We start from the raw sequence: 26,351 nt of genomic DNA on the forward strand, positions 1-26,351 counted from the left end.
CTTTATCTTCCCTGGCTCCATGCTTTTAAATGCAAATTGAGAACTGGGGGTGGTGGGGACAGACAGCTTTAATGGATTATCCTCCCTGCTAACCAACCCCTGGACTATTACAATATACAAATGAACATGTGTCTGTAGGCATATGGGAAACAAGCTCTGTTGTTTGCTTGTCACTTGTGAGAATTTTTCAAGAAGAGGTGGTTAAAAAAATACCCGGAGTTTAGCATTTTGTTTTCTGTTCTTAGGCATTTAGAACCTCCTATGAGCAGTGGAAGTAGCGACAACCCTATTGTATATAGGTTTGTGCCCTTGAGTACCTCTGTCCTTGGGTATCCTGAGCTCCCCTCTGCACTGTCTGTAGAAGCTCCTTCCCCTTTCCCTGGCATGCAGCTCTTAACTGCCCTGCAGAGCCTTCTCCTGCCCTGTGTGTTCCCCAGCAGTGGGCTGGGGACAGCAGAGCTGCTGCTGCATCCCATTTAGAGCTGGAAGAGGCAGCAGCATCAGCTTTCCCCTTAGTGGTTACGATTGTCGCTAGGTCTCGCCGTGCGATTTTTAGGCAAAAAAAAAAAAATCCCTCTGCTTCTTATGTTGCTGGCAAAAATTACTACAACATTATGTAAATATATTGGCTTATTTACAGTCTCGCTGTGCACTTCATTTTCCGTATTTGCCGGTCCCACATAAATGGAAATAAGTGTCTTAGAAATTACGTTGTAAAGGGATGTGATAGGTCACGTTGTAAACCACTTACAAGAAGCAAGATGCTTGTTTGCTCTTCTGACGATTGAGATGAGCACTTGGAGAATTATTTTGTTATACACTAGGTATTGTTGAACCCTTTATATGTAAATACATGTACACAAAGACATTGATCCAATACATGTACAGGCATATTCCTGATCAATATGCAGGGTTTAGGAATATGACAAATAGCTGGTGAGTTTCCTCAAGGACTCTGGTGTAGAAACACGTGAGAAAAGGCAGGAGGACGTTTTGTGTGGAATAATGATGTTGTCCAGCTTTTTTACGAACTTTGTGTGGAAAGAACAGAGTTTGTAAATTCCTGATGCAGACCTCTGGGGTGGTGGTTCTCGGGAATACGAGTTGGAAATACTGAGATATAACCTCATGGGAGGTGTCTCAAAAAGCAATTTGTTAAAGCATTGTTACGCTGTTTAAAAAAGAAAGGTAAGAGCTCAGTAGTAAGAGTACAGTAGATTTCCAGATATGTCATTTCCATCATGAAATTTGAAATATGTCATGCTTCCCTAAAAGTAGCACTTGGAGTCTGACAAATCAGGGGTAGTGGTTGTGCTTTTCTTTGGGTTTTTTTCCCCACTGCTGCTTCTGACCTGCTTAGGAGATGATTTTTATACACTTGTTCTGTGTGTTTGTCAGTAGTGAATGCTGGCAGCTGGGTAGAGAAATGAGAGCCCTTTTAGGAAGCTACAGTCCTGATTTAAGTGGGACATAGCTGAATTTTTTATACACCAGAGACAGTCAAATATGAAGAACACATTATGATTTCTTTTGCCCCTAGAGCCACTCATTAGTTTCTATTTGGCAATGTGTTTATTCTTATTTTTTCATTTTAAAAAATGTGTGTGCACTCTACTGTGACTCTTTTCAGCCTTTGTGGACAACGCCACTGTCTTTCTACTCTGTTCTGTTGTGTTTTTGTGAATCCCATCTAAAAAATCTCAAGGACAACCATAAGCAGAACTTCAGCATAGCCTGTATGTATTCCTTTCATGTGTGGAAAGTCATGTTTGCATGGGTTCAGTCAACTCAGTAGCAACCCTGAAGAATTCTGTGGGATGGTTCATTGTTCTGAGGAATTCTTATTTGCTGCAGAGCATGTGAAACATCTTTGGTCTGCATAAGTAAGTCATTAGATTGCCATTAAAATGAATTCCATCATTTAAAATACCTAATGGTGTTGTTTTCTCTGGAGATTCTGTACTTTTACTGACTAGTTAGCTTGGTTGTTTTTAATGATGACCATTTTTATATCTGTATTAAACATAAAAGTTGTAATGATAAAGCTGTTACCCTTTCAGAAGGTAAAGAAAATCAACTTCCAATCTTTTGAGAGGCACTCTGCAATTGAGCAATCTGTTACAACAATCTGTAGATGAATCACCCTTGAGGGAAGTGCTTTAAAGACGTCGTTAATTCCGTGTTGATTTATGTTATTTTCCCGTGTAATCAAGAAATGGTAAAGGAGTGGAATTGCTAAGTCACGTTGTGGAGGCAAACACAGACTCATAGGATGGTGTAGGCTGGAAAAGACCTTTGAGATCACTGACCCAGTGCTGCCAAGTGCACCACTAAACCATGTCTTGGGAAAAGGTCTGGCTTAGTGGGGGTTCACTCAGTGCCCATGTCCAGACCAGCGATAAAGATACCAAACAGAACTGGCCCCAGGACTGAGTGCAGACAATACCACCTGTGCCCTGCCTCCAGCTGGCTTGAACTCCCCTCCCCACCTCTCCTTAGACTCCACCATCAAGCCAGTTTGTCCAGGAGGGTGATGTGGGAAATGCTGGCAGAGGCTTTACTGAAGTCTAGGTAAACAACATCTGCAGCCTTCCCCTCATCCACTGAGCAGGTCACCCTGTCATAGAAGGAGATCAGGTTGGTCAGGCAGGACCTGCCTTTCATAGCCCCATGCTGTCTGGGGCTGATCCCCTAGCTATCACATAATGTGAATTCTGGCAAATGAGCTCAGCACTTCCCAAAAAGTTTCACTGTTATGTTTCTTGGCATCGACCCTGAACTTGTGATGTAAAGTGTCTCGGAAGAACAGAATTTTATCAAACAGTTTCAAAGGGCACTTAAAGAGAAAGCCTGATCAATATCTTGTTAATACCACACTTTTATTAATATTACTCTAGGCTGGGGGAAGTCATTGTGCCTCATTTCTTATGTGCATGTACTTTTCCTAGTGGAATTTAAATTATGTTAAGATTCAGAAATACAAGTATTGTGAAGTGGAAGGAAGCAGAGCACAGGGAGGCAAGGGGCTGTGGAATAGCATTTTGTGGAGCAGCTTCAATATGCTACAACTCATCTGCCTGGGAAAAAATAGCTCAGAGAGACTGTGCTACAAATGGCATAGACAGGGGTATTATGGTATTACTGCTCATTGCCCCTTCCAGTCAGAAGCCAAAGGATATCAAATGGAACAAGGACATTTTGGTTTTTAAACTACAAAAGGGTTATTTCATGCAGCGTGTAGCTAAGCTGCAGACAGCCTTGTTGTTGTGAATGCCAGAGCCTTAAACCAGTTCATACAAGACTTGGACAAAGCTGTGGAAGTGTGGTCAGTTAAGGGATGTTAAATGCAAAGACTGAATCTCAGAAAGTCCTTGGAAGCAGTGATTGCTGAGAATACTAGTAAAATTTGGTCTGCTAGTGCTTGCCCAGTGCTTACATTATTCCTTAGACATCTGCTTCCAGCCCTGTTTGGAGGCAGAGTGATTTGGGAATCTTTCCCAGACATGACTCTTTGCTTTTCTTGGTGGTGGTGACAGGTTAAAAACTGACACAAGAATGCTTCTGAATGCTCCTAAAGTATTTCCTAGGCATTTTGTTAGGATCACACAGATTATAAGTGAGATTTTTAATTCGAGATAACCATTACCATTTCTTCATATTTCATGGTAACACTCATTTCTGTAAAAGTAATTTCATACAGAGAACTATGTGGCAAGAGAATTAGTTTTGATAGGGAAAGAAATGTTGCAGGAAAAATGCCTTGACACAAATAGCTGTGGGGGCAAGGCAGCATTGTGGTGGGAGAAGGGGTGGAAAATGTGGTCATTTCCAACTGCCTCCTTTCATTGTGGAATTGGCATCACTTGGGAGAGTAATTTTAACCTCATGGCTACTTTAATTTCCTGTTCTGTAAATTGGTAGCTGCTTAACTTCCCAACTTAGTGAGCAGTGATTTCAGTTGTAGGTCAGGCGTCCTCTGAAGGAGTACTTAGCTGGGGAACTACCAAAGAGTACAAGAAGTCTTGTGCTTCTGAAAAAAAAAAAAAAAAAAAAAAATAGATCGAAGGTCATGTTTTAAAATGCATGTAATACTAAATATTTTCAGATCACGAGTATCCTGTGCATCCTGTTTATACCTCTGAGGAAATTTCCCCCCTAGTCTGTTCTGCTAGGTTCTGCTGTTACTGTCAGACACAAAGAGTGCACCCCTGTTCCCATTTTTTCTTTTTTTCTCAGTCAGAAAAATCAGAAAATAACAAACCTCCCCCTAAAAAGGCTTATGAATAATTTCTGAAATGTGTTAAATTCTTGCATTAACAGGCAAGATTTTCCTGTATTCCCGTTTGAATGCTTGGTAGGTGATAATGTGTTGACCAAAGTCTTCTGAAGGTAAATTTGTTCAGTAAAAGAAATGAAAAGAGGTTATTATGGTCTTGAGTAAAACAAAAAATACTTAAAATAGGTATGCCTTCTGGACATGTGCAAACAGCAAATTTACAAGAGAGTAAACTGTCAGATATGTATTTTTCTCACCTCGTTTCATTTTCCAAAACCTTGTACTATGAAGTCAAAGTTTACTTGCCAAGTGTATTTAAAGATAATTTAGTCAGTGAAACTTCTAGGCCTAAATCCCTATGAAGTAGTTTCCCAAAAAACACTAGTGTAGTATGGAAATACTGAATAGATGCATGATGGTTATGCAGTGCTATTTAAAGATACATGTAAATGCAATTAGGTATATTTTTAAGAACCAACTGATAAAGAGAGCAACAGTAGATGCAAATTTGAAATTTTTAGCCACACAACCAGATGTGTTGTTAGAGCTGCATCCTGAGGATGCAGATAATCCTTTCCCAGTAACTGGAGCTTGGCAACTTCGGTATAAATAAAAGCTAATACATCAAAGTCACTACCGAATGCCTCAGTCTGCTATTAATTTGCATTTTATTTGTGAAGGTATGGCAGAAATTCTGTTCTTTGTAATAGCGTTATTCATTCAGACTTGAACTCTTTGAGCTTTGCTATTTCATGTGTCTTTCAGATTTTTGTTTCATGACCAGCTGTTGTTCTCTACTAGTTTCTGATAAGCAGTAGCAACAGCTTTGGCAGACAGCAGTAGTAAAGTTCTTAAACTTAAGGCCAAGTATCTTCTTAGTGAAACAACGTTTTTCCAAGTCTCCTAATTAGCTTTGAACACTGACATAATTTTAACATACTGTTAGAAATTAAAAGTTCTTGAGAAAGTAATGATACCTAATCAAGAATTGCATTACTACCTCTTCAAAGTATTTCTTTTAGTTTAGTCTACTTCAGTATTTTCCATAGCAACTATTTGAGAAGTAACTTTGAATTTTTAATGTTGATCGTAGCTTCATCTTGCATGCCTGTATGATAGTCAGTGTATTGTTAAATGCATCTAAAATACCGAATTTGTGTCGTGTTCCTTCCAGGTGCATTCTGCTCCCTCTCCTGGGAATGAAGCCCCCTCAGCAGAGCCTCTTCATGCTGGTGGATTCTGTGGATGAGGGCTGTAACGTCTCCGAGGGTGAACTGACCTCCACGAGTTTATCTGGGACAATAGCAGAGATTTTAGCCAGCCACTTCGAGTTCTTCCCCCCCTGGCTGCTCCTCCTGTGCTCTGCCCGCAAGCAGAGTAAAGCTGTTACAAAAATGTTTACAGGTGAGCACAGGAATTGTTTGAGACATCTACCTAGAACCTTGTATTTACGAGCCCTGGGGATGGTGGAAAGCCCTACTGCAGGTTTAGTTGTAAAAAATGACAATAGCAAAGATAGTAATCCTAAAAAACCACACATCCCTGTTTCCCAAGGTCTATGGAAAGCTTAAATCGGCCAAGGATTGTAGAGTTAAATTTTATCTTTGCAAAGCATCCATGTTTTCTTCAGTACTTTGAGTTTTCCTCTTGCTTTGCTCATTTTGCAATGCTTCAAACAGCGTAGGTGATGTGTAAGTGCAGAAGTATTTCAGCTGCATACACCCATTCCTTACAACCTCAGAACGTTTTCCTTTCATCTCCCATTAAAATCTCTCCCTGTGTTTGCAGAAAGTGAGTAATAATCTCTGAAGGTGAAATTGGAGAGAGGAACAATGTAGATGTGGGTTCTTGGACTGTGCTTTTGGCAAAGGCTGCACAGTAAAAAAAATTTTTACAGCTTCTTTATTCAGGCTTTACTGTGTCATGAGAACATTTCTTCACTGTAATGACATTGTTACTGGAAGTTCTCTGAAATTTAATAAAAGGCAATATCTGGACTGGATTCCAGGCCTATGTATAAAGCCTGTGTGTATTAAGGACACAATTAGGACAAAAATGTGATTATAGAACGTAGACACATAGGCTTGCTCGTTTCCACAGTGGCAGAAGGTCAATGGGATAATTGCGTTTTGGAATGAAGTACTGTATTAATCAGTGGCAGACACGAAGAGTGGTATTTGAGAGTATGTGACAACTAAAAGAAACTTTGGGGGAGCTTCACAGGGTTCCTTCAGGCATTCATATGGAATAGTTTTGTCGAAGTTTGGCTGATTAAATATGTTGTTATTGCCAAAAAAACAGATAAGACCGTCTCACAACAGTCCTATTTCCTTTCCATTGAATCATAATGTTTCAGACTAGCCCTAAAAAATTGCTGTTGTCTTCTAAGTATATTTCCAGATGGAATTTCTGACAGGAAAAATCAGCAGAAGTAATGGGTATGCCTTTAAAGAAAATTTAATTCCATCGAGTTAATTTTTCATTTCCACGGAGTTTGACTTGATGAATAGCATAAAGGAAATTGGTGTGTGATACTATAATCCCATGTTCACTGTGGAAAAGGTGCAGCAAAGAAAGAATTGGATACAAATTGAGAAGAAATTAGGTCTCTTTGAAGGAAGCTGTGGTTTAGCCACTAGAAAAGGAAAATGTGACATTACAGCCAATGTGATGGCTCTCCATTTAATGCAGTTGGAGGATTTCCCCGTTACCAGCCAATATTCAGGTTTGCAGAAGGTGTAGTGAGGATATGAGGAGCATGGCTGAAGCTTCTGTTAACTTCAGAAACTATGCAACTTGGGGTCATAAAACTGCAAATAACGAGGATTTCTTTTTTGGGTTCTAGTCTGAAAAGGATTGACTGACATTAACTCTTTTACTGGGGCAAGCTCTTCTCCTCCTTTGTGGTATCTGAAAGTTTGCTTTTAGATGAGCCAGTTTTTAAAGCTATTTATATTTAGTTAGTAGGCAGGCAGAATTGAATATCACTATTTGGACCAAATACAAATCAGTTGCACTGTAACTTTGTAAGAGAGATGGGGATCCTTTTAGGATTGATTAAGAAAATGTATCCCATCTGTAGTTTTTTTCTGTTAAAAAAGTTTTGGAGTATGGTATGAAATGTATATTAACCAAATTAATTTGTTTGCAGTAGGTTTATATCTGCTTTCACTTAAAATTTTCATGCAGTGAAAACTTCCTCTGGATCTGTCTGACAAGTACATTTAGCTCTCATTTCAGCAAAGTGTACCCAATGACTGGAAGCAGGCTTGCTGCAGTGGCCTTGTCCTGATGATGCTCTTTTTTGGGTGTGCAGTGCAGATGGGAGTTGTGCAAGCAGCTCCTTAGCCAAAAATAGTGATGACATGGAAGAGAGAGTCCAGTCTTTCTCACCCACTGACGCTGCCTGTGGTGAATAATCATCCCTAGCACTCTTAGGAATGAGAAAAGGAGGAGGGGTGTTTGTTTTGATCCTCTTTCACTTCTGGTGGAGACTTATTTATGAAAACTGAATAGCTGTGCCTGCATCTGCTGCAGGTTGTGCTCTGAGCCCTTCTGTATTCCCAGATCCCATAGTAGCACAATGTGCTACAGATTTTTCCCCCTTACTGAGATTCTCAGCTTTCATTAATTTAAAAAAAAAAAAAAAAAGTTTTGCCTCTTGTGGCTACAGAGACAGCCTCAAAAATATGAACCAAATGTGAGATGATGCCTGGCTGAGTCTGTGGTCACCCTCCACAGTGAGCAAATGCCAAATGACTTACAAAAGGAGAGGGACAGACAACTGCCTTCTCTTCATATGCTCTGTCACACGCTGCCTGCTTGCCCTTCCTAATGGCTTTTCCCCTAAATTTAACAATTCTGTCTTGCACCCATAGTTACCCACGTTGTCTCCCACATCATCATTTGTTATCATTTGGCACCAAATGCAGACACTCGAGCAGCTACATCAACACAGCCTTCCCAATAGGAAAATGGCACAGTACATAACTTTTTTCATTTTTAACTAATGAGCTAATTCTAATGCTTCTTCTGAAATGAGACTAAATCTTGAAAGCATAGGAGTTGTGCTTACAAAACTAACTTTCTGTCTTGAAAATCCCTCATGTTAGTTGGACAACTTGAGGTATTTTAAAATCAGGCAATTTTACATAGATAAGTTGAATGAACAGCAGATGATTTCTCATCAACAGTGTAAAAATAATAGGCAAAAGTACCTATGTAGAAATGGTTTTAAAATGTTTTTTCTTTTTAATAGGCGTTTACCTAATTTCTTCTTCTTTTGCTAGACACATTAATGAAGTATCTGTGACATCTGGCTTGATTGTACCCCTCAGTTAAACACTGACATTCTTCCAAAGAATTCCTCCTCATGCATGAGGCATGAGTGCAGCAGTGCAGGACAACCTGTGCAGATGTCACATCTCAGGGAGCTGTAGTTCTCATGAAGTTAATAGCAAATACCAGAAAGATACTGGAAAATTCGATAAAAAAAAACCAAGTGCAGGTGAAAGGGTCCAGTATAGCCTCAGAGGCAGCTTAAGTTCCATTTACCCACTTCTCCATAGGTAGGAACCGACAATGTCATCCATTTTTCACTCATCCTTTTATTTGTCATTCAGTTCCAGGCAGACAGGAATTTTTAGGAGTTGATACTTATCCAAATTTGTTCTTTATTGGAAATCTCGGGAACATGTCTTTCTCCTGTTTCTACTGTTTACTGGTCTGAATAGATGTGAAGGATTGTTTTCCTTAAAGCCTTCCCAAAAAAAATTAAAAAGAAGCAAAAATGTGAACATTTTGGAGGAGTACAGTACAAAATCATAATGCAGCTTCTCTCAGAAACCTCAGTTTGGTGATTACAGCTACTCAAGTAGTTCTATTGCTGAATCCCCAAATCAAATCAGTTGCCAGATTTGGAGCTGAACCATTCTACCATTCCAGAGAATAAATGGCGTGAGACTACATCAGGAGATATTGCTTCCAAAATAAAAAATATAAGTTGTCCTCTAGTTTTTCATTGTAGGTTGGAATTTATTTGGGTGATTTCATGTTTCTTTGAAGTCTTCATGAGAGTTGGATTCTTACTATAAAGGATAAACTATGCATTTATGTGGTTGCAAAATTTACTTTTATAATATTGAACCTTTGAAAAAGCTATTTTTATAAAAGTTTAGGTTTGGAGTTTGGAGAGAGAAAAATTATTTAGAATGCTTGGGAAATATATAAGGAGCTTTTAATTACCGTGTCCTTTCTTTTCATTACCACTTTGAAAGCATTGTACTAGGGAATTTCAAATTTCCTTGTAAAAAGTTGTGTGTGAACTTGGAATTTAATTGCCTTGTAATTAAAAAGGGAAGACTAAGTTGTTTTAAATGGGCTATTACCTGTAGATCTAATTAAATAAACTTCTGTGCAGTGACACGGAGCAGTGAGAGCAGCAGATTTCCGCCTCGGTGTCTCGTAGCACCTGCAGAAGAGACAGAAAAATTTGTAATGCATAATACACTGCAAATGCAGTAAAAGCTAAGTGTGCTGCATGAGTCTCCAGGTGCCCTTTACTCTGCTGGACAAGTTATTCTTTTTGAGCAGATGTGCATAAATGGCCACAGAAGTACCTGATTCAATACATGTTTAGATCAGCAGCATAAATTATTAATGCCAAGCTACTGCCATGTTTGTCTCTTGGATAATAATAATTTGGATTACTCTAAAACTAACAATTCAGTTAATTACATTAAAATGTATTGAAAACTTCTGTTATGTACTTGTGAAAATCCATTTAAAGATACAGAAGTGGAAGGATATTTTTAAGTATTGAAACTTGCTAGCTAATAGCTTTTTTTACTATTTAAGTAGGAAAAGGTTGACATGCTATAAAAGTATTTATAACCAAGATACTTTTTTTCCCCTCTTGAATGACCCTAGGTCTTGCCAAGGAATAAATTTGGAACAGATTTGTTTACTGAACTGCCAGAAATGTAATAGATTAGAACAATCCATATTGGAGCTCCCATTGGGTTGAAAGTGATGTGTTGTAAGAAAAATTTTAACAATGCAAGAAGCAGGGTCGTGGGACTGCAAGTTCTGTCTACTGTAACTTCTGTTTTGCTGAGCTTAAGTCGTTCGTGAGAATGCATCTGAAACAAAATGAGCTTTCTTTTAGTATTTTGGTGCTTCTTGTCCATGAAAGTGACTTATTGTATGGCAGGATTGAAAAGTAAGTTTGCAGGGGCTTTGTTTGGAAATGTAAAATTACTTCATTTAGGCAGATACTTGGGGGAATAATCGTAACTTTGTTTTCCTTCTTCAAGCTAGCAACAAAAAATTCAGACTTAAAAAAAATCAGTTCTACCTATAGGGCTTCTTTTGAATTATCTGCTTATTATAGTATGGTCTGGTGCATGGTTAAAATTAACATCCTGTTTATATCCAAAAGTCTGTTACAATGGCAGTTTGTTAATTCCAGCCTTTAAAGGGCATGTCATCCATGGGATGCATGAAGCTCTTGTGTGAGTGTAGTGTGCTTCTTGCTATCCAAGTTTATTTTCAGATCTAATGTATGGAAATACTGCAGAAAAGAAAAAAAAAAAAAAGAAAAGGAAAAAAAGCGATTTTTGGCTTCCATAAACATGCAGCCAATCAAATAGTTTAAAACTGCTCTGAAGCCTTCTGAAATTTTTGTTTGTCTGAAGTGCTTATATATTTGGTGTACCTCAGGTAAGAACAGATCAGGGTAAGATTTTTACCTCTTCTATGGAACAAAGTAATCAGATCGTCTTAGAATGTTTTGTGTTGGAAGAGACCTTAAACACCATCTCGTTCCAACCCCCTGCCTTGGGCAGGAACACCTTCCACTATCCCAGGTTATTCAAAGCCCCATCCAGCCTGGCCTTGAACATGTCCAGGAATGGAGCAGCCACTGCTTCATTGCATACTGATACCTCATTTAAAGGAAAAAAAAAAAAGCAAACCAAATGCAAACCCTTTCTTTTTTATTTGGAGGGCTTAAAGTTTCGTGGTTGTGGGTTGTTTTTTTTTGTTTGTTTTGTTTTGGTTTGGTTTTTTTGTTGTTGTTGTTTTTTGTTGTTGTTGTTGTTGTTCACTTTCCCACCCATTTCACTTCTCTAAATGAAAATTGTTTTTCAAATAATGCTTGCAAGACAAGCAAGAGTCTTTTGTTTATGAAGCAGAGATACAGAGACTGAGACAGAGGTGCTTAAACCATTATCACTGCAAGTTTTCCTGGGAAGGCTGGGAGTCAAGGGAGGTGAAGTGTAGTCATTAGTCAGGCAACACTGAACATCAACTGAAATCTCAGAACTGTTGTTGTGCCAGTCCATCAGGGGTTTTCTCATGGTAGGGGAATGAAATCCTCTACTGAAAAAACAGTTGAGTGATGTAAAAATAAAAATAGCTTACATTTGCAGGTACATATGGGAAGGAAGGATGTGGTCTTGGGATTAATGTGAGAGGTTGGGGATTTTGTGAGCAGGGTCACTTAGGTCTAAAGACAGAGAATGAGTGTGCAGAGCCCCCCTGCCTGTTTTTATTCAGCCAAGAGATAGGGACAGATCTGTGCGAGGAGAGGCAGAGCAGTTCAAAGGAAGGTGAGTGAATTTTGCTCCAAATTGAGCAAAACAGAGCTGTTCCCTCTGCACACACGAGCCAAGCAAAGGGAGACTTCTCTCTAATTACAGCTCCTTGTGTGCCTGTGACTGTGAATCCATGCACCAAGCAGTGCCCTGGCTTTGGTGTTATTTTTTCATTTCTGTACCTTCTGAAGGATCCTGACCTAGAAACAGCCTTTCACTTCAAGTGGGAGTTTGGGACTTGCAGAATCACAGGCCACTGTCTGCTCTTACTCAGCAAAGTCTTTTATTTGGGTTATGTGAAAGAATTAAGGGCTTCACAAAGTTACATACAGACTATTTTAACCAAATATGTAGTAGAGCAATGATTTATGCCATCCTACAGGTCAGGTTAGGACACTACTTGAATTTGTGACACATTATGGTGGAGAAAGCTGGTTCTTTTTCTTTTATAAAAGCTGGTGTTTTCTTTTATAACCAAAAATAAAAAAAAAGAAGCCTCTGGAATGGAGAAAGATTATTTTCTTCCTCTTAGCCTTCTCATTCAAAAATCTTAAAGTAGTCAATCTTACTTGTGTAGTCTTATCCCCTGAACTAAGTGTGCAAAACTGTCCTCCCCAGTGATTTCATTTCGTGGAGAAGCATGATTTTGGTTTAGGTATTCTGTTGGGTTTTCTGTTTGTAGTACTTCCATAATTACTAAGGGAAGCAGAAATATTTTAGTAACGCTTCCATAGTTGGCCTCTCCATTCTCATCTGTCGTGCTTGTACAGTGCTCATGTAGACTAAACAATTAACAGAGTGACCTTAATGAGACATTCAGAGCCTCTGCTGAAGCCACTTGGGAGTAAAAACCACAGCTTTGTTACCAGCCTGAATTTATTGTCAAAACAGCCTCACAGGCTGAGCAGTTTGATCCACAGAGATCTAGATCTAGAAGCAGCATCCTTCAGAGGCTCACTTAAAATTATTTTTTTCCCATGGAGATGAGGCCAGAATTGAATTGAACACATTGGTCTATGGTTGCTTTTCCTTTAGTATAGAGTTTAGTAACTTTGCTTTGGTTTGAAGAGCAGAGTTGGTTTTGTGTCTGACTAGCTGAGCTGGGTGTAAGGAAAGGATCACAACCTGTCCCTGGAGAAGTGGGGTGCAGTTCTGGCCTGAAACACAGTCCCTGAAGCTGCTGCATCTGTGACCTCTGTGGTTTTCCCATAACTTCCGCAAGAGCCGCGTTCAAACAACGCAATGTGTCATTAATCAGGGAGGGCAGGTCCTCAACAAGTGCTTACCTTGGCCCTACCAGAGCAAATATTTGAAATGGCAGAGGCAGCCATGTATCCACACGGCTCTGCCATGGTTCAGCCCCATTCCTGAGAGTCTTATGGCCTCTAAGGTGGCACAGGGAACTTCTTCACACGTGCTGCTTGGAACAGTGTCCCATGAGCAGGAAGGGGACAGATGCAGTCTTCATGTATGTCTCTTTTTCCTCTAAAAGAGTCAAGAGGCTGGAAAAACAGTGAGATCATATGACTACAAGAGAACCTGTGTCTTTGTACAATGAGTCACCTACTAGAGAATCAGGGTGTTTATCTAGAACTCAGTCCTCACTTGCAAAAAGTAGGTAATTTTCCATGCGCAGAGGTCTGAAGATGTTTAAAACTATTTTTGAGTGTCTCTCCTGTATCATAAAAGCTTTTAAAAGAAACTGTGGTGGTCAAGTTAGTGATTTATATGCTTTTAATCATGTATATGCAGCAGGTGTGAATACCCACTTCTGCAATTAAATAAACATAATAATTGTCTTAATCTGAGTAGCTGAAAATTACTTAGAATTCCATTGTTAACCACACTGGAGAAGGGATTGTTCCTTTAATAATATAATAATACTTAATAATATTATTTTGGTTGCAGTTTTGATGGTTTTGCTTAGGTGTTTAGTATTGTCCAAGGCAGATGTGCAATGCCTAATTCAGAGTGATTTTCAATATTATTTTTTTTAATAGCACACATTTTTTTTCTTACAGTAGATGATGATACCAGTGCATCTAATTATCAAAAGTTTCTGCTATTATAATTAATTTATATTCTCTGTGTTTACAGGGGAAATATTTTATTGTGGGTGTTCCCCACCCAAAAATGCCTTGGCTTTTATTTAGTCTTCTTTCAACACTGAGTTAAGCAGGACTGGATCAGAAATAATTACAACTTTCTCCCCTCTCAACAGGTTTTCGAAAAATAAGTCTGGATGACCTCCGAAAGGCTTACATTGTGAAAGATGTGCAGCAATATATTCTGCATCGTTTGGACCAGGAAGAAGCCCTTAGACAACACCTCACAAAAGAAACAGCAGAAATGCTGAATCAGCTTCACATCAAAAGCAGCGGTTGCTTTTTGTATCTGGAACGTGTCCTAGATGGAGTTGTGGAGAATTTCATCATGTTACGGGAGATCCGTGATATTCCAGGAACATTAAATGGCCTCTACCTTTGGCTGTGTCAGAGACTTTTTGTGAGAAAACAGTTTGCAAAGGTCCAGCCCATCCTTAATGTAATTCTTGCAGCCTGCAGGCCTTTGACCACCACGGAGTTGTATCACGCGGTGTGGACCAAAAACATGACGCTGACCATGGAAGACTTTCAACGCAAATTGGACGTCCTGTCCAAAGTCCTTATCGATGGCCTTGGGAATACAAAAATCTTGTTCCATTACAGTTTTGCGGAGTGGTTGCTGGATGTAAAGCACTGTACACAGAAATACTTGTGTAACGCCGCGGAGGGACACAGAATGCTGGCGATGAGTTACACCTGCCGGGCAAAGGATTTAACGCCGTTAGAAGCTCAAGAGTTTGCACTGCATCTCATCAATTCTAATTTACAGTTGGAGACTTCAGAGCTGGCTTTGTGGATGATATGGAATGGCACACCTGTCAAAGACTCGCTGTCAACCTTAATTCCTAAAGAGCAAGAGGTGTTGCAGCTGCTGGTAAAGGCTGGTGCTCACGTCAACAGCGAAGACGACCGCACGTCTTGCATCGTCCGGCAGGCCCTGGAGAGGGAGGACTCCATCCGCACCTTGTTGGACAACGGGGCTTCCGTAAACCAGTGTGATTCCAACGGGAGAACGCTCCTGGCCAACGCGGCGTACAGCGGCAACCTCGACGTGGTCAACCTGCTGGTGTCGAGGGGAGCAGATCTGGAGATCGAAGACACCCACGGGCAAACGGCGCTGACCTTGGCTTCTCGGCAGGGGCACACCAAGGTGGTGAACTGCCTCATCGGCTGCGGGGCCAACGTCAACCACACAGACCACGACGGCTGGACGGCGCTGCGGTCAGCAGCGTGGGGAGGGCACACGGAGGTGGTGTCCGCGCTCCTCTACGCCGGGGTCAAAGTGGACTGCGCGGACGCTGACAGCCGGACGGCGCTGAGAGCGGCGGCATGGGGAGGGCACGAGGATATCGTGCTGAATCTGCTCCAGCACGGGGCCGAAGTTAATAAGGCTGACAACGAGGGCAGAACGGCTCTGATCGCGGCTGCCTACATGGGGCACAAGGAGATCGTGGAGCACCTGCTGGACCACGGTGCGGAGGTGAACCACGAGGACGTGGACGGGAGGACGGCGCTGTCGGTGGCTGCGCTCTGTGTGCCGGCCAGCAAGGGACACGCCTCGGTGGTCAGCCTCCTCATCGACCGTGGTGCTGAAGTCGACCACTGTGACAAGGATGGCATGACTCCCCTGCTGGTGGCCGCCTATGAAGGACACGTGGATGTGGTTGATCTGCTTCTGGAAGGAGGAGCTGATGTTGACCACACGGACAACAATGGCAGGACACCGCTTCTGGCAGCAGCCTCCATGGGCCACGCCTCTGTCGTGAACACGCTCTTGTTTTGGGGTGCAGCTGTTGACAGCATTGACAGTGAAGGTAGAACGGTTCTGAGCATAGCGTCTGCACAGGGCAATGTTGAAGTAGTACGGACTCTGCTGGACAGGGGGCTAGATGAAAATCACAGAGACGATGCAGGCTGGACACCTTTGCACATGGCAGCTTTTGAAGGTCACAGGTTGATCTGTGAAGCTCTAATAGAACAAGGTGCTAGAACAAATGAAATCGATAATGATGGACGGATACCTTTCATACTAGCTGCGCAGGAAGGTCACTATGATTGTGTGCAGATGTTACTGGAAAATAAATCCAACATTGATCAGAGAGGCTACGATGGGAGAAATGCTCTCCGGGTTGCTGCCTTAGAAGGTCATAGAGATATAGTTGAGCTGCTGCTCAGCCACGGAGCAGATGTGAACTACAAAGATGCTGATGGCCGGCCAACGCTTTATATCCTAGCATTAGAAAACCAGCTTACAATGGCTGAGTATTTTTTAGAAAATGGTGCAAACGTCGAAGCAAGCGACGCTGAAGGAAGAACAGCGCTCCATGTTTCCTGCTGGCAGGGCCATTTGGAGATGGTGCAGGTGCTGATAACGTACCACGCTGATGTGAACGCTGCAGATAACGAGAAGAGATCCGCCTTGCAGTCTGCTGCATGGCAAGGCCACGTCAAGGTCGTGCAGCTTCTCATCGAGCATGGTGCTCTGGTTGACCACACTTGCAATCAAGGTGCTACTGGACTCTGCATTGCAGCCCAAGAGGGGCACATTGACGTTGTCCAGATATTACTGGAGCATGGTGCTGATCCCAACCACGCTGACCAATTTGGGCGCACTGCTATGCGGGTTGCAGCCAAAAACGGACACTCCCAGATTATTAAATTACTGGAAAAATATGGTGCGTCGACTCTGAATGGTTGCACTCCGTCTCCAGTCCACACAATGGAGCAGAAACCCTTACAATCAGTCTCCTCTAAAATGCAGTCCTTAACCATGAAGTCCAATAGTTCAGGGAGTACTGGAGGAGACATGCAGCCTGGAATGCGGGGATTATCCAACGGGCCTGCACACGCCTTCAGTTCTCCTTCGGAGTCTCCCGATTCCACGGTTGACCGTCAGAAGTCATCTTTATCAAATAATTCCCTGAAGAGCTCCAAAAATTCTTCTCTCCGCACCACGTCCTCGACGGCCACTGCTCAGACGGTGCCCATTGATAGTTTCCACAGCCTGTCCTTCACGGAGCAAATCCAGCAGCATTCCCTGCCACGCAGCAGAAGCAGGCAGTCCATTGTTTCCCCTTCTTCCACAACTCATTCCCTAAGTCAAAATCATAATTCACCGAGTAGCGAGTTTGAATGGAGCCAAGTAAAACCTAGTTTGAAATCAACTAAAGCGAACAAAGGGGGCAAAACAGACAACTCCAGCAAGTCTGGGTCAGCTGGGAAAAAAATAAAGCAGAGTAGTTCCTCCCAACCCAAAGTGCTTGAGTATGAAATGACTCAGTTTGATAAACGAGTACCTATTGCCAAATCTGGCACAAGCATGCCACTGAAATCAATGCCACCAGAGCCACAGTGCAAAATTTTGGTCCCTCCAGCTCAGCAAGAAGTTGGTCGCTCTCAACAGCAGTTCCTGATTCACCAACAGAGTGGGGAGCAGAAGAAGAGAAATGGCATTATGACAAATCCAAACTACCATCTTCAGAGCAATCAGGTTTTTCTCGGCAGGGTTTCTGTCCCACGAACAGTGCAGGACAGAGGGCACCAGGATGTGTTGGAAGGCTATCCCTCTGCAGAGACAGAACTCAGCCTTAAGCAAGCCTTAAAACTGCAGATTGAAGGTAACGACCCAAGCTTCAACTACAAGAAGGAAACACCATTGTAAAAGGTAACTTACCCAGTCACAAAGGAACCAAATGCCCGCATTTCATTTAAAATGTACTAAAATTACATTTTATTATCCTTCACCATCGTAATTGCTTATGTGATGGATGTTAAAATCTTAGCCTGGCAAGTATTTCCTTAGCTGTCAATTTAAAAGCACCAGCCACAGAGGAATTGGATCACTGTCGTGCTGTCTGTTGAATTCAGTTGCTCAAATTGTGCCCCACAGTCTTTGATAAGTGAGTTTCACGTAGCATTGATTTGGAATTCCATTTTCAAATGCAAGGACAGGTGAGAATTTCAGTTCATGGTATTTTCAGATACAGTCTTTATTTCATTCTTTATGAAAACGCTCCTCAGAAAGTTTCTGAAGGTTCTTATAAGTTATAGGCAACCACTTTTCTGAATGTGGATTTCAAAGGTGAAGCATAAGTATGAAATACTATTCTAAAGCTTTGATTTTATATTTCTGTTACAGTAAAGGTAATCTTCCTATAAAAGAGGTGGCTTTTCTCATTGCAGGATTATAATCTATGTTATGGTACCAATTTTCTGACCATTCTGTTGTTCTTAATCAGTGGAGGTCATTTAGATAGCTCACCTCCTCTCCAATACTGAATTTTAAGCTGAAAAAGTAATTACAAGTCTCTTTTTCAGGCATGAATTGTCAGTGAATCAGCTAAAATAGTTCTATTTTTTTTCCCTCTTCCTGTTGAGGTGTGTTTTTTAAGGTATTTGGAATGTGTTAATATGTTCTCTGTTGGAATTTCAGAGAAGCAACTTTATGAAATGTATGCCCACCTCTTACTGCTCGCTTGCTTATTTTTGAAAATTTTTTGTGTGCGTGTGAATGCAGCATTTTGGACAGCTCAGGCTGCTGCTCCCTAGAACAAGAATGTTCTTGCCAGTTCTGACTCAGTTCTGCTGCAGGTCATCAAAGACAGCGTGTTTCTAGGACAGTTGCAGGGGGTGCAGAATCCACACATGGAAGGTTTCCAGCTGTCAAAAACACATAAACAGGCATTTTCCCAAAAATGTCCTGGAAATTGATTTTAATGGGATACATCTGTAGATGGAGCTGAGGTCCCTGGAGAATTGCAGAGCGATAGAATATTGTGCAGGACCCTGTTGGGTTGGCATTTGGGTTAAATTAAAATGTTTGGAACAATAAAATGTTTCAAAAACATCTGCACTAGAGCCTGCACGTTTGTAAATGCAAATTTTACCAAAGGGTCAGATGAGCTGCGGGGCAGGACAGCAGGCACAGACAAGAATCATCAGCTGAGAAAGAAAAGTCCTTAAATCTTCATAAGAGTTACGAGGACTTCAGATTCCCACAGTAGTACATCATGCCCAAACAGGATTAGAATTTATTTGTAATTTTTTCCTGCTTCCATAAAACTTTAAAACATGTAATTAAGGATTGTATTTCCTAACTTTCATGTGCCTGCACCTGATGTTCATCACTTGCTTTCATGTTATACTTTATTGTAAATCCATTGCACGGTTCTGATGTAGAATGTGTTCATCTGACCTGACCTGTCATCAAAAGACTGGTTTTGGTGAATTTTTCCATCTTTCTTGATTTTAAAATATGAACAGCATATGAAGAAATCTGAACATTCCACATATAAGACTAAAATTTGGCTTTGCTTTATCTGGAACAAATGGTGTGTTACTGAAAATTCACAGTTTCTCTCAGTGAAGTTGTTGGTTATGCAAATGGCTAAAAGAATGAGGTGTGGATAACCAAATGGTTCCTTTTGCTTTTCTCTTAACACTTTCCAGAGCATCACTTTAAAGATGGGAGTTTAGATCAATTCCGTGTGGATTATGAATTGCTTGGCACAGGCTGTAATTTACCTCCTTTTTTGCTAAACCTCAAGCAGAAAAAATGGTAGTTTCCCTGATGGGCGGATAAATGAGTCACCTATGGGGAATCACGTCAGAAATACTCCACGGGAGCACCACAGGAATAGCTTTCCTTCCCTGGCTGCTGCTTCCCAGCTTATCCAACGGGAAGTTCTCCTGTTGTGGGGACCTTGTAGCTGCTTGGGATGGCAGAGAGCACAGGGAATCAGTCACGGGACTGGGGTTAGGCAGGAAACACTTTTTCTCATCAGGTTGTTGTGGTGTGCTTTTGGCTTTAATTAAGGATGATACAGCTCCTTTTCTGACAATACCGTTTGTGTTACAGACTATTTCAAAGCCTGATGTTTTTATTTTATACTTGCAGGCCAATTCCATGATGCTGTGAACAGAAGCGCTTCTGCTCCCGATGATTTATCAGCTGGCTGGGATGAAAGCAAACAAATGCTTGTTTAGTCCACCTAGAAATTCAAGAATGTGATTCCTACAGTACAGTTACCTTAATTACTGTAACGTGCCTACATTTTCAGGCTGCCTTCTCAGTATAACCCTCTGTGCTTCAAAATTTTATTTTGTGTACTTTGTATTTAATACACAGAACGAGCACTTTTTTTAATTGCAGAAAGATATATGCTGTATTTCCCTGACCACAGCTGAAAATGGTAAGAGCCAGGAATTGTGATTTCCTGTCCCAGATCGCTTGGTAGAGGTGCATGTGCCACAGTGAACTGTGTTATGGAAAAGGCAGTGCTTTTTTTGTATTTATTTTTCTGTGGCTAAAAGAAAAAAAAAAAAGCAACGAGTTTGTCACATTTGCATTGTTGTCATGTATTGTCAGGTCCCCGTGTACTTCAAATGGTTCCCTCCAGAATTACAAGTCTTGCAACAGTATTTTATAAATACTGTACTTGTGTGTTCTGTCTGTGTAATTGCTGTTCAGTGGTGGCAAAGTCGGACTGCAACCACCTGCAGTGTCTTTGGGATTTTTAAGAGGCAAAAATCTACTCTCTGGTACTACAGCACCAAATCTGGATGGCAGACTGGGACCACTGAAAGCAATAGGCAAGTTTTGGACACTTGGTCTTCAATAGCCCCTGTTATTGCTCCGGTGATGAGGTAACTAATATGGCTATGTCTGAGGTGCTACAAGGTCTGATCCTGCTTTCTTGTATATCTCTATACATTAGGAACAGCTCTTTCTCTTTTCCAAGGTAAAGGACTATTTTTGGGAACGTCAGTAAAGCAAACCATGGAAAATACAGACCCTTTGTGAGTGAGGCTGAGAGAATACAGAGCGAGAGTGCAGTGAAAAGCACAGCAACAGCGTTGCCTGAGGAGTACAGAGATGGCTGAGTTAGCCCTGTCCTGAGACAATAACTCCTTAAAGCACAAACTTGTATGAATGTGGTTACTGCTTCACGGGGATTAGGTAGAGCCAGCGTGTCTCTGTACCTGGAGCACGGTGAATCAGCAGTCAGGAGAGTCAATCTCTGGATTATGGAAAGGTGGTTTCCTGCCCTTACAGCAGAAATGTTGTACTCGTGTGGAAGAGAGCAAAGTCAAGGTCATTTGTTGTGAAAGTGAGCAGTGTGAGTTTTTCCTTTGAATGTGCACATCTTACTTGCACAGTTCTGCAAGTGATAAAATGAAACAAGTGGGTTCTTTTCTCCTATAAATGCAAGCTATATTCTCCTATTCACCATTACACAGCCTTGCTCTTAAGAAAATAAGCCTATTTTTGTATGCAAGTATTTCTTCTAAAGGCTTGGGTTTCATCTTTTTCATACTCTAATTCTGATCATTCCAGAAATAAGATGATAGCGTGCTGAGGTTATTTTTCATAGATGATTAAATAGATCCTTAAACTTTGATGAAGGGCCCCTGGATGTAGATGTAGTGCATATTCTGAGGCACTAAAGGGCTCCATGTCTGGTTATTGTATCAGCTGTCATCAGAATACTTTTGGTTTTTAAATCTTGCACCTCCATTCTTATTTGCTTTTTCCTAAATGTAAAAAAAAAAAAGGATCTTTTATAGTCAGGCGTTCAGCATATAGTAAAATTAGATGTTAGAAGCTGACACACAGTAATATGGATTATTCTGAATGTCTCATGTATTGAATTTCTTGTCCCTGTGGGACAATTATAAAATAAACATAACAGGAGTCTGGCAGAATGGCCTTAAGAGGGTTAGTGGTTTAGAAAAGTGAAAGTACCAAAATGTTCTCAGCAAACTTGTTCCAAACCTCAATAGTACATTTGCAATACTGTGCAAGAATACAACTTTCTTAGTTATTAGATGTATGTTTTGTTCTGTGGAAAGGGATCCCTGAATGCCAACTTTTTTTTCTACTGACCTTGACTGTCATTGGGATTATATTTATTTAATTTTATTGTATTGTTATTAATTGTACCTTGTGGACAGAGGACGTAAAAATATGGCAAATTTCACAAGGGGCCGCAACTTACAGGTAGTCTGGTGGGTTTTGTGTGAACAGTATTTACATTTGAAACAGTCAGTGGGGAAACCCTCTCTCCAAATCAGCAGAAAGTAAAACACGTCAAAAATGTCTTCAGAATGACAATTCTGCCACATTTTGAATATCCCTTTGCAACAGGGCATGAATTGCTTTAAATCATCTATTTTCTCAGAAAGTCTGTGTCATTCCACATTGCTGTTGTGTGTGGTTTTTAGCATCACCATTTGTGAGGGGTCTGTGTGCCAAACACAGCTGCTGTTCCCCCATTTTTCCCTCTGCTGTGCCCTGTGCCATCTGAAAATGGAGTGGAGGTGAGCAGAGGGGTGGGGCTGTGACTCAGCACAGCTCCTTCTGCCAGGGCAGCAGTTCTCACCACCCAAAAAACCTGAATATAGCAGGAATCCTGTCTCTCTTCATCCCATTTTGCTGGTCATTCCAAGGTAATTTCCACAAGACATCCAAAATTCTTGATGGGAGAGCTGGGGAAAAAGACTGGTTTGTGGACACAGATATCAATACTTGTGTGCATGTGGAAAAACTCACCTGGAGAGAAATGCATTAAGAGATACCAAGGCACAATTGATGCGTTTTTGTCTTCTCTGTGATCAGTATTGAAAACATTACCCTTTCTTTAAAACTAAAAATGTGTTTTCCCTCCTCAGTTATTCTGCTATGCAAATGTCTGTTATGCTTAATATTCCCCATCTGAACTCCTCAGTTAACTTGGTTTGCAGATAGACTGTTTTTTCCTGGAGTGGGTTGTAAATAGCCTTTAATGTACATTGAATGAATTTCACATTGTAAAATTTTTATTTTATTCCTTGTATTATATTAAGCGAAAAATCCCTGTGTATATTAAAGTGCATAATAAATATATTTGCTTTTCAGCAGACATCTAACTGGTTTAATTTTTCTACCTCATTTCCTGGGACATTTCAGGAAAAGGTCATTAAACTTGATTAACTTTCATGTAGTACTAAATGAAGCATGATGTGTGTGTCCAGTGAGCAGCCCAGGCTAGCAAACCTCAGACCCTGGCATTAATTCCTGTGGCTTTGAGCATTTGCAGGAGAAGATTTGCTGCATGTCCTTCTGTTCAAAATGACCATTATATACTGTAAATACCACGAGGGCAAATAAATTCATTATTTCAGTTGCTGTAAGTTCTTTAAAAGTTCAAATGGGTTTTGTTAATTATTACCTTGATGAGTGTTTCTCTGTCATATTTTCAGCTTAAGCAAAAGCTCTCTTAATGGTGGTGGCTACTCATTTTTCTTGAATGTGTTATTCAAAAAGGTAGGGGAAAGATGCTTTCTGGTCCTTGCAATAATACCTTTTGGCCCTGTGATCTTGGTTTGCTTCTTCACCCTAAAGCCACCATGATTTCTCTGCAGAGGGTTTTTGAGTGTGGAGGAGGAGTTTGGCCATGCCTTCTGCAAATGATGCTTCAGATTTACCCCCCAGGCATTCTGATTCACACAAATCCCAGCAGCTGGTACACATGGCTGATTCCTAAGATTAGGTGAATGGTAAAATTGTCATTGTCTGCTGACTTGTTTTCTGTGGATTTCTCTGGTTTCTCACAGCAATTATTGACCCTCCTTTGTTAAGTTCTCCATCTGAAATAACAAAGTATGAGATATGTTAATTCAGTGGCTATTTTTCATTGCAGCAAAGAATTTTCACTGAATTATTTTTTGAGTAAGTTCTGTTACATCCCAGAGACAGACATTTTCTTCAGATAAGCACTGTAATAATATTTAAATAAAATTATTCAACATCTGTTTTAAATCTCTTATTCTATGGAATATACACAATCACATTAAATAATGCTTCATATCTTCAGCGAGATCTCTTGCAACAATTTGGCTTGTGTATTACATGTATTTTCCAAAAGAAAGCTGAGATTGGTTGGCACAGTAAACTAAAGCCTTTCAGTTGGAGGCCTTGGAGAGGCAGCAACGAGAGTTTGGCCTTGATCTAAATCCTAATAATTTCATGCTACAGAGAGTCACAGAAACAGAGTATGGGACTGAAATCTTGTTGGCAAATAATTTTGATTAAAAAGTCTCCAAATGTGTATGTAGGTAATATAAACAGATTGACCTTTATAATTAAAATGTTATTTGTTGGTTGCAGGGACAAAATAAGGCATTGGGGTCTGGTTGTTGGTTTTGGTTTTTTATTTCCTCAATAACCTTTTTGGTGTAGCAGCTTTTAAGCCTGCATCTCCTAGGGAAAAAGGTTTTTTGAAATATTAAGTAATAAAATTCCTCTCTGAGTTAAGGCTATGAGCAGAGCTATTGTCTGCTTGTTATGTCTTGGTGAACATTAGGCAATCTCATTGAGAGACTTTAAAACTCAAAACTTTATCCATAAATGACAAAGACAGAGCGGACCCTTAATATGATTTATTCTGTCATTTTCCATTATGCTGACTATTCAGTTCACCACTGTGTTTTTCTTCCCCAAGAACAAAACATTCCAGTCTTGCTCCAGCTTTAATAATACTGTGATAGTTCTGTTGCTGTTTTTTCATACTGCTCTCACGAAGGGTGTTACTATTCCCCAGTAAATCCCAAAGCACTTCACAGAAAACACAGGAGTAATACTGAGATGAAGATACATTTGCTCTGTCAGTCACTGAACAGGCTCGAAACAACGTCAGGAAAAGCCCCTGGGCCTCTCCCAGCACTAGGCAATTCTGCTGCCTCGAATAACCTGTTATCTGGCATTAACTCATCTCCTGCTTCTTTTTTTTTTTTTTTTTTTTTTTTTTTTTTTCTTTCCCCCTTCTTTTTTTCCAGTTGCTTTTTTTTAGTTGCCTTGTGTGCATTTGCAGTGCAGCTCGCTGGAGGCTGTCCATGCAGCTGGGTGTCACCAGCTCCAGCTCCTGGCTGGCTGCTGGAGCTGTGGGAGAGGAGTTAGCTCTGCTGTGGAGGCTGCTCCACCGGCAGATTCCTGCAGGGTTGGGCCAGGGACCACCTTGCTGCATCTGGCCCGTGCTGAGCAGCGTGGCACTGGGGGAGAGCTTGCCAAGCTCTCTCTGAAGTTGGGCTCATTTTTCCTCCTGCAATCAGAGCTTTTGAAAAAAAAAAATAGGAAAAAACCAAACAAACCCAGGCTTATCCAGTAGCCTCGTTGACAGGTGAGAGCTTTGTGAGAAGCAGTACTGAGCATGCATCCAAGCCTTTGTGTCCCAGTGCCAGTGTTCTGCTAATGTAACACTCTGAATTGAATGGGAGATAAAGCAGTCTGAATGTTTTCTGTCTCTGCTAACATTTCACATCTCCCCTGTGCCTTGGTTAGCTGTCAGCCTGCTGACGAATTAATGGGGATGCCTGTTTCTGAAGGCTGTCACTTGATGGTATTCATGGTGTGGAGAGACAAGATCCTTTTACTGGCACAATGCTCAAAGCAGAGTTGGTTTTCTGAAGCTGCACAGGACCAAGTTGCATGCTTTCCCTTCCAGCTGGAGCTCTCCATACAAGTCCAGTGGTGTACCTGGACCGGAGATGTACAAGGTTTAGTTGCATGAGAAAAGCAGGGAGGAATGGTTCACGTCATCTCTGAAGTCTTCAGAATGCAGCTCACTCTTAGCCACATCTAAAGACTTTATAGCTAAAGCAAATCTTGAGATGATTAGAGGGTGCATATTTAAGAGTCCTCATTTGGCTGCTGGAGCTGTTCGCTGCAGACAGGGAGCGAGGCAGAACTGCATTCACTCTGACTTTGTTGCAGTGTTGGCCCTGGTAACACCAGGGTTAATTCAACTCTACTTGTGCTTTGCTGAGATTTACCACAAGAGCACTGAATGGAGTTGGTTTTGAAATGCTTTTGCTAATTACTTTTTTTAACATGTGAAATTAATGAACAGAATTATTCAGGGACGTTTTTATTTACATAGGGTCAAGACTTCAGCAGTTACAATCCACTTCCACAGCAGTATTTGAAGAGTGTGGTTCCCTTCACCTGAGGAAAGGTAGCAAAATCTGTACGTAAATTGATACTAAAGTGTTTTTTGGCTCACAGTGCTGGCTCATTTACATGCAGCCTATTTTCTAAAAAGGGTAAGTCTTTCCTCTTTGCCAGGATGGGATGATGGATTTAAGAACAGCCATTTCAGGACACACCAGAAATTCATCCAGCCCTGCAATCTGTCATTAGCAATTATCAATATCAGATGTAAATAGAAAAGTACAACAACAGGGTAAATTTTCAATGATTTTTCCTATAAATGTTCTCCAGCTGCTAGTGGTTCAGGGATTTCCAAACCCAGAGACAATGTCTTTATCATTAGTATTTTCTGTGTCAGTGTTAGCTAAGCAAGGAACAAGTGGCTGAGATTGAAAAAGTGCTCTGTAATT

At 40.9% G+C, this 26,351-nt stretch overlaps 1 protein-coding gene across 1 annotated transcript in view; it reads left to right on the forward strand.

Moving 5' to 3' along the window:
- Window positions 1–22,876, forward strand: part of ANKRD50 (ankyrin repeat domain containing 50) — a 39,783-nt gene extending 16,907 nt beyond the window's left edge. Inside the window, exons 3-5 of the mRNA XM_066318201.1 lie at window positions 5,451–5,680; window positions 14,093–17,640; window positions 19,873–22,876. Of these exons, the coding sequence (XP_066174298.1) occupies window positions 5,451–5,680; window positions 14,093–17,637 (3,775 nt within the window). The 3' untranslated portion in view covers window positions 17,638–17,640; window positions 19,873–22,876. The remainder of the gene's footprint in view (window positions 1–5,450; window positions 5,681–14,092; window positions 17,641–19,872) is intronic.
- The last annotated feature ends 3,475 nt before the right edge of the window (window positions 22,877–26,351 follow it).

The sequence above is a fragment of the Sylvia atricapilla genome, chromosome 4 (genome assembly GCF_009819655.1).
Source record: "Sylvia atricapilla isolate bSylAtr1 chromosome 4, bSylAtr1.pri, whole genome shotgun sequence".
Classification (NCBI taxonomy): Eukaryota; Metazoa; Chordata; class Aves; order Passeriformes; family Sylviidae; genus Sylvia; species Sylvia atricapilla.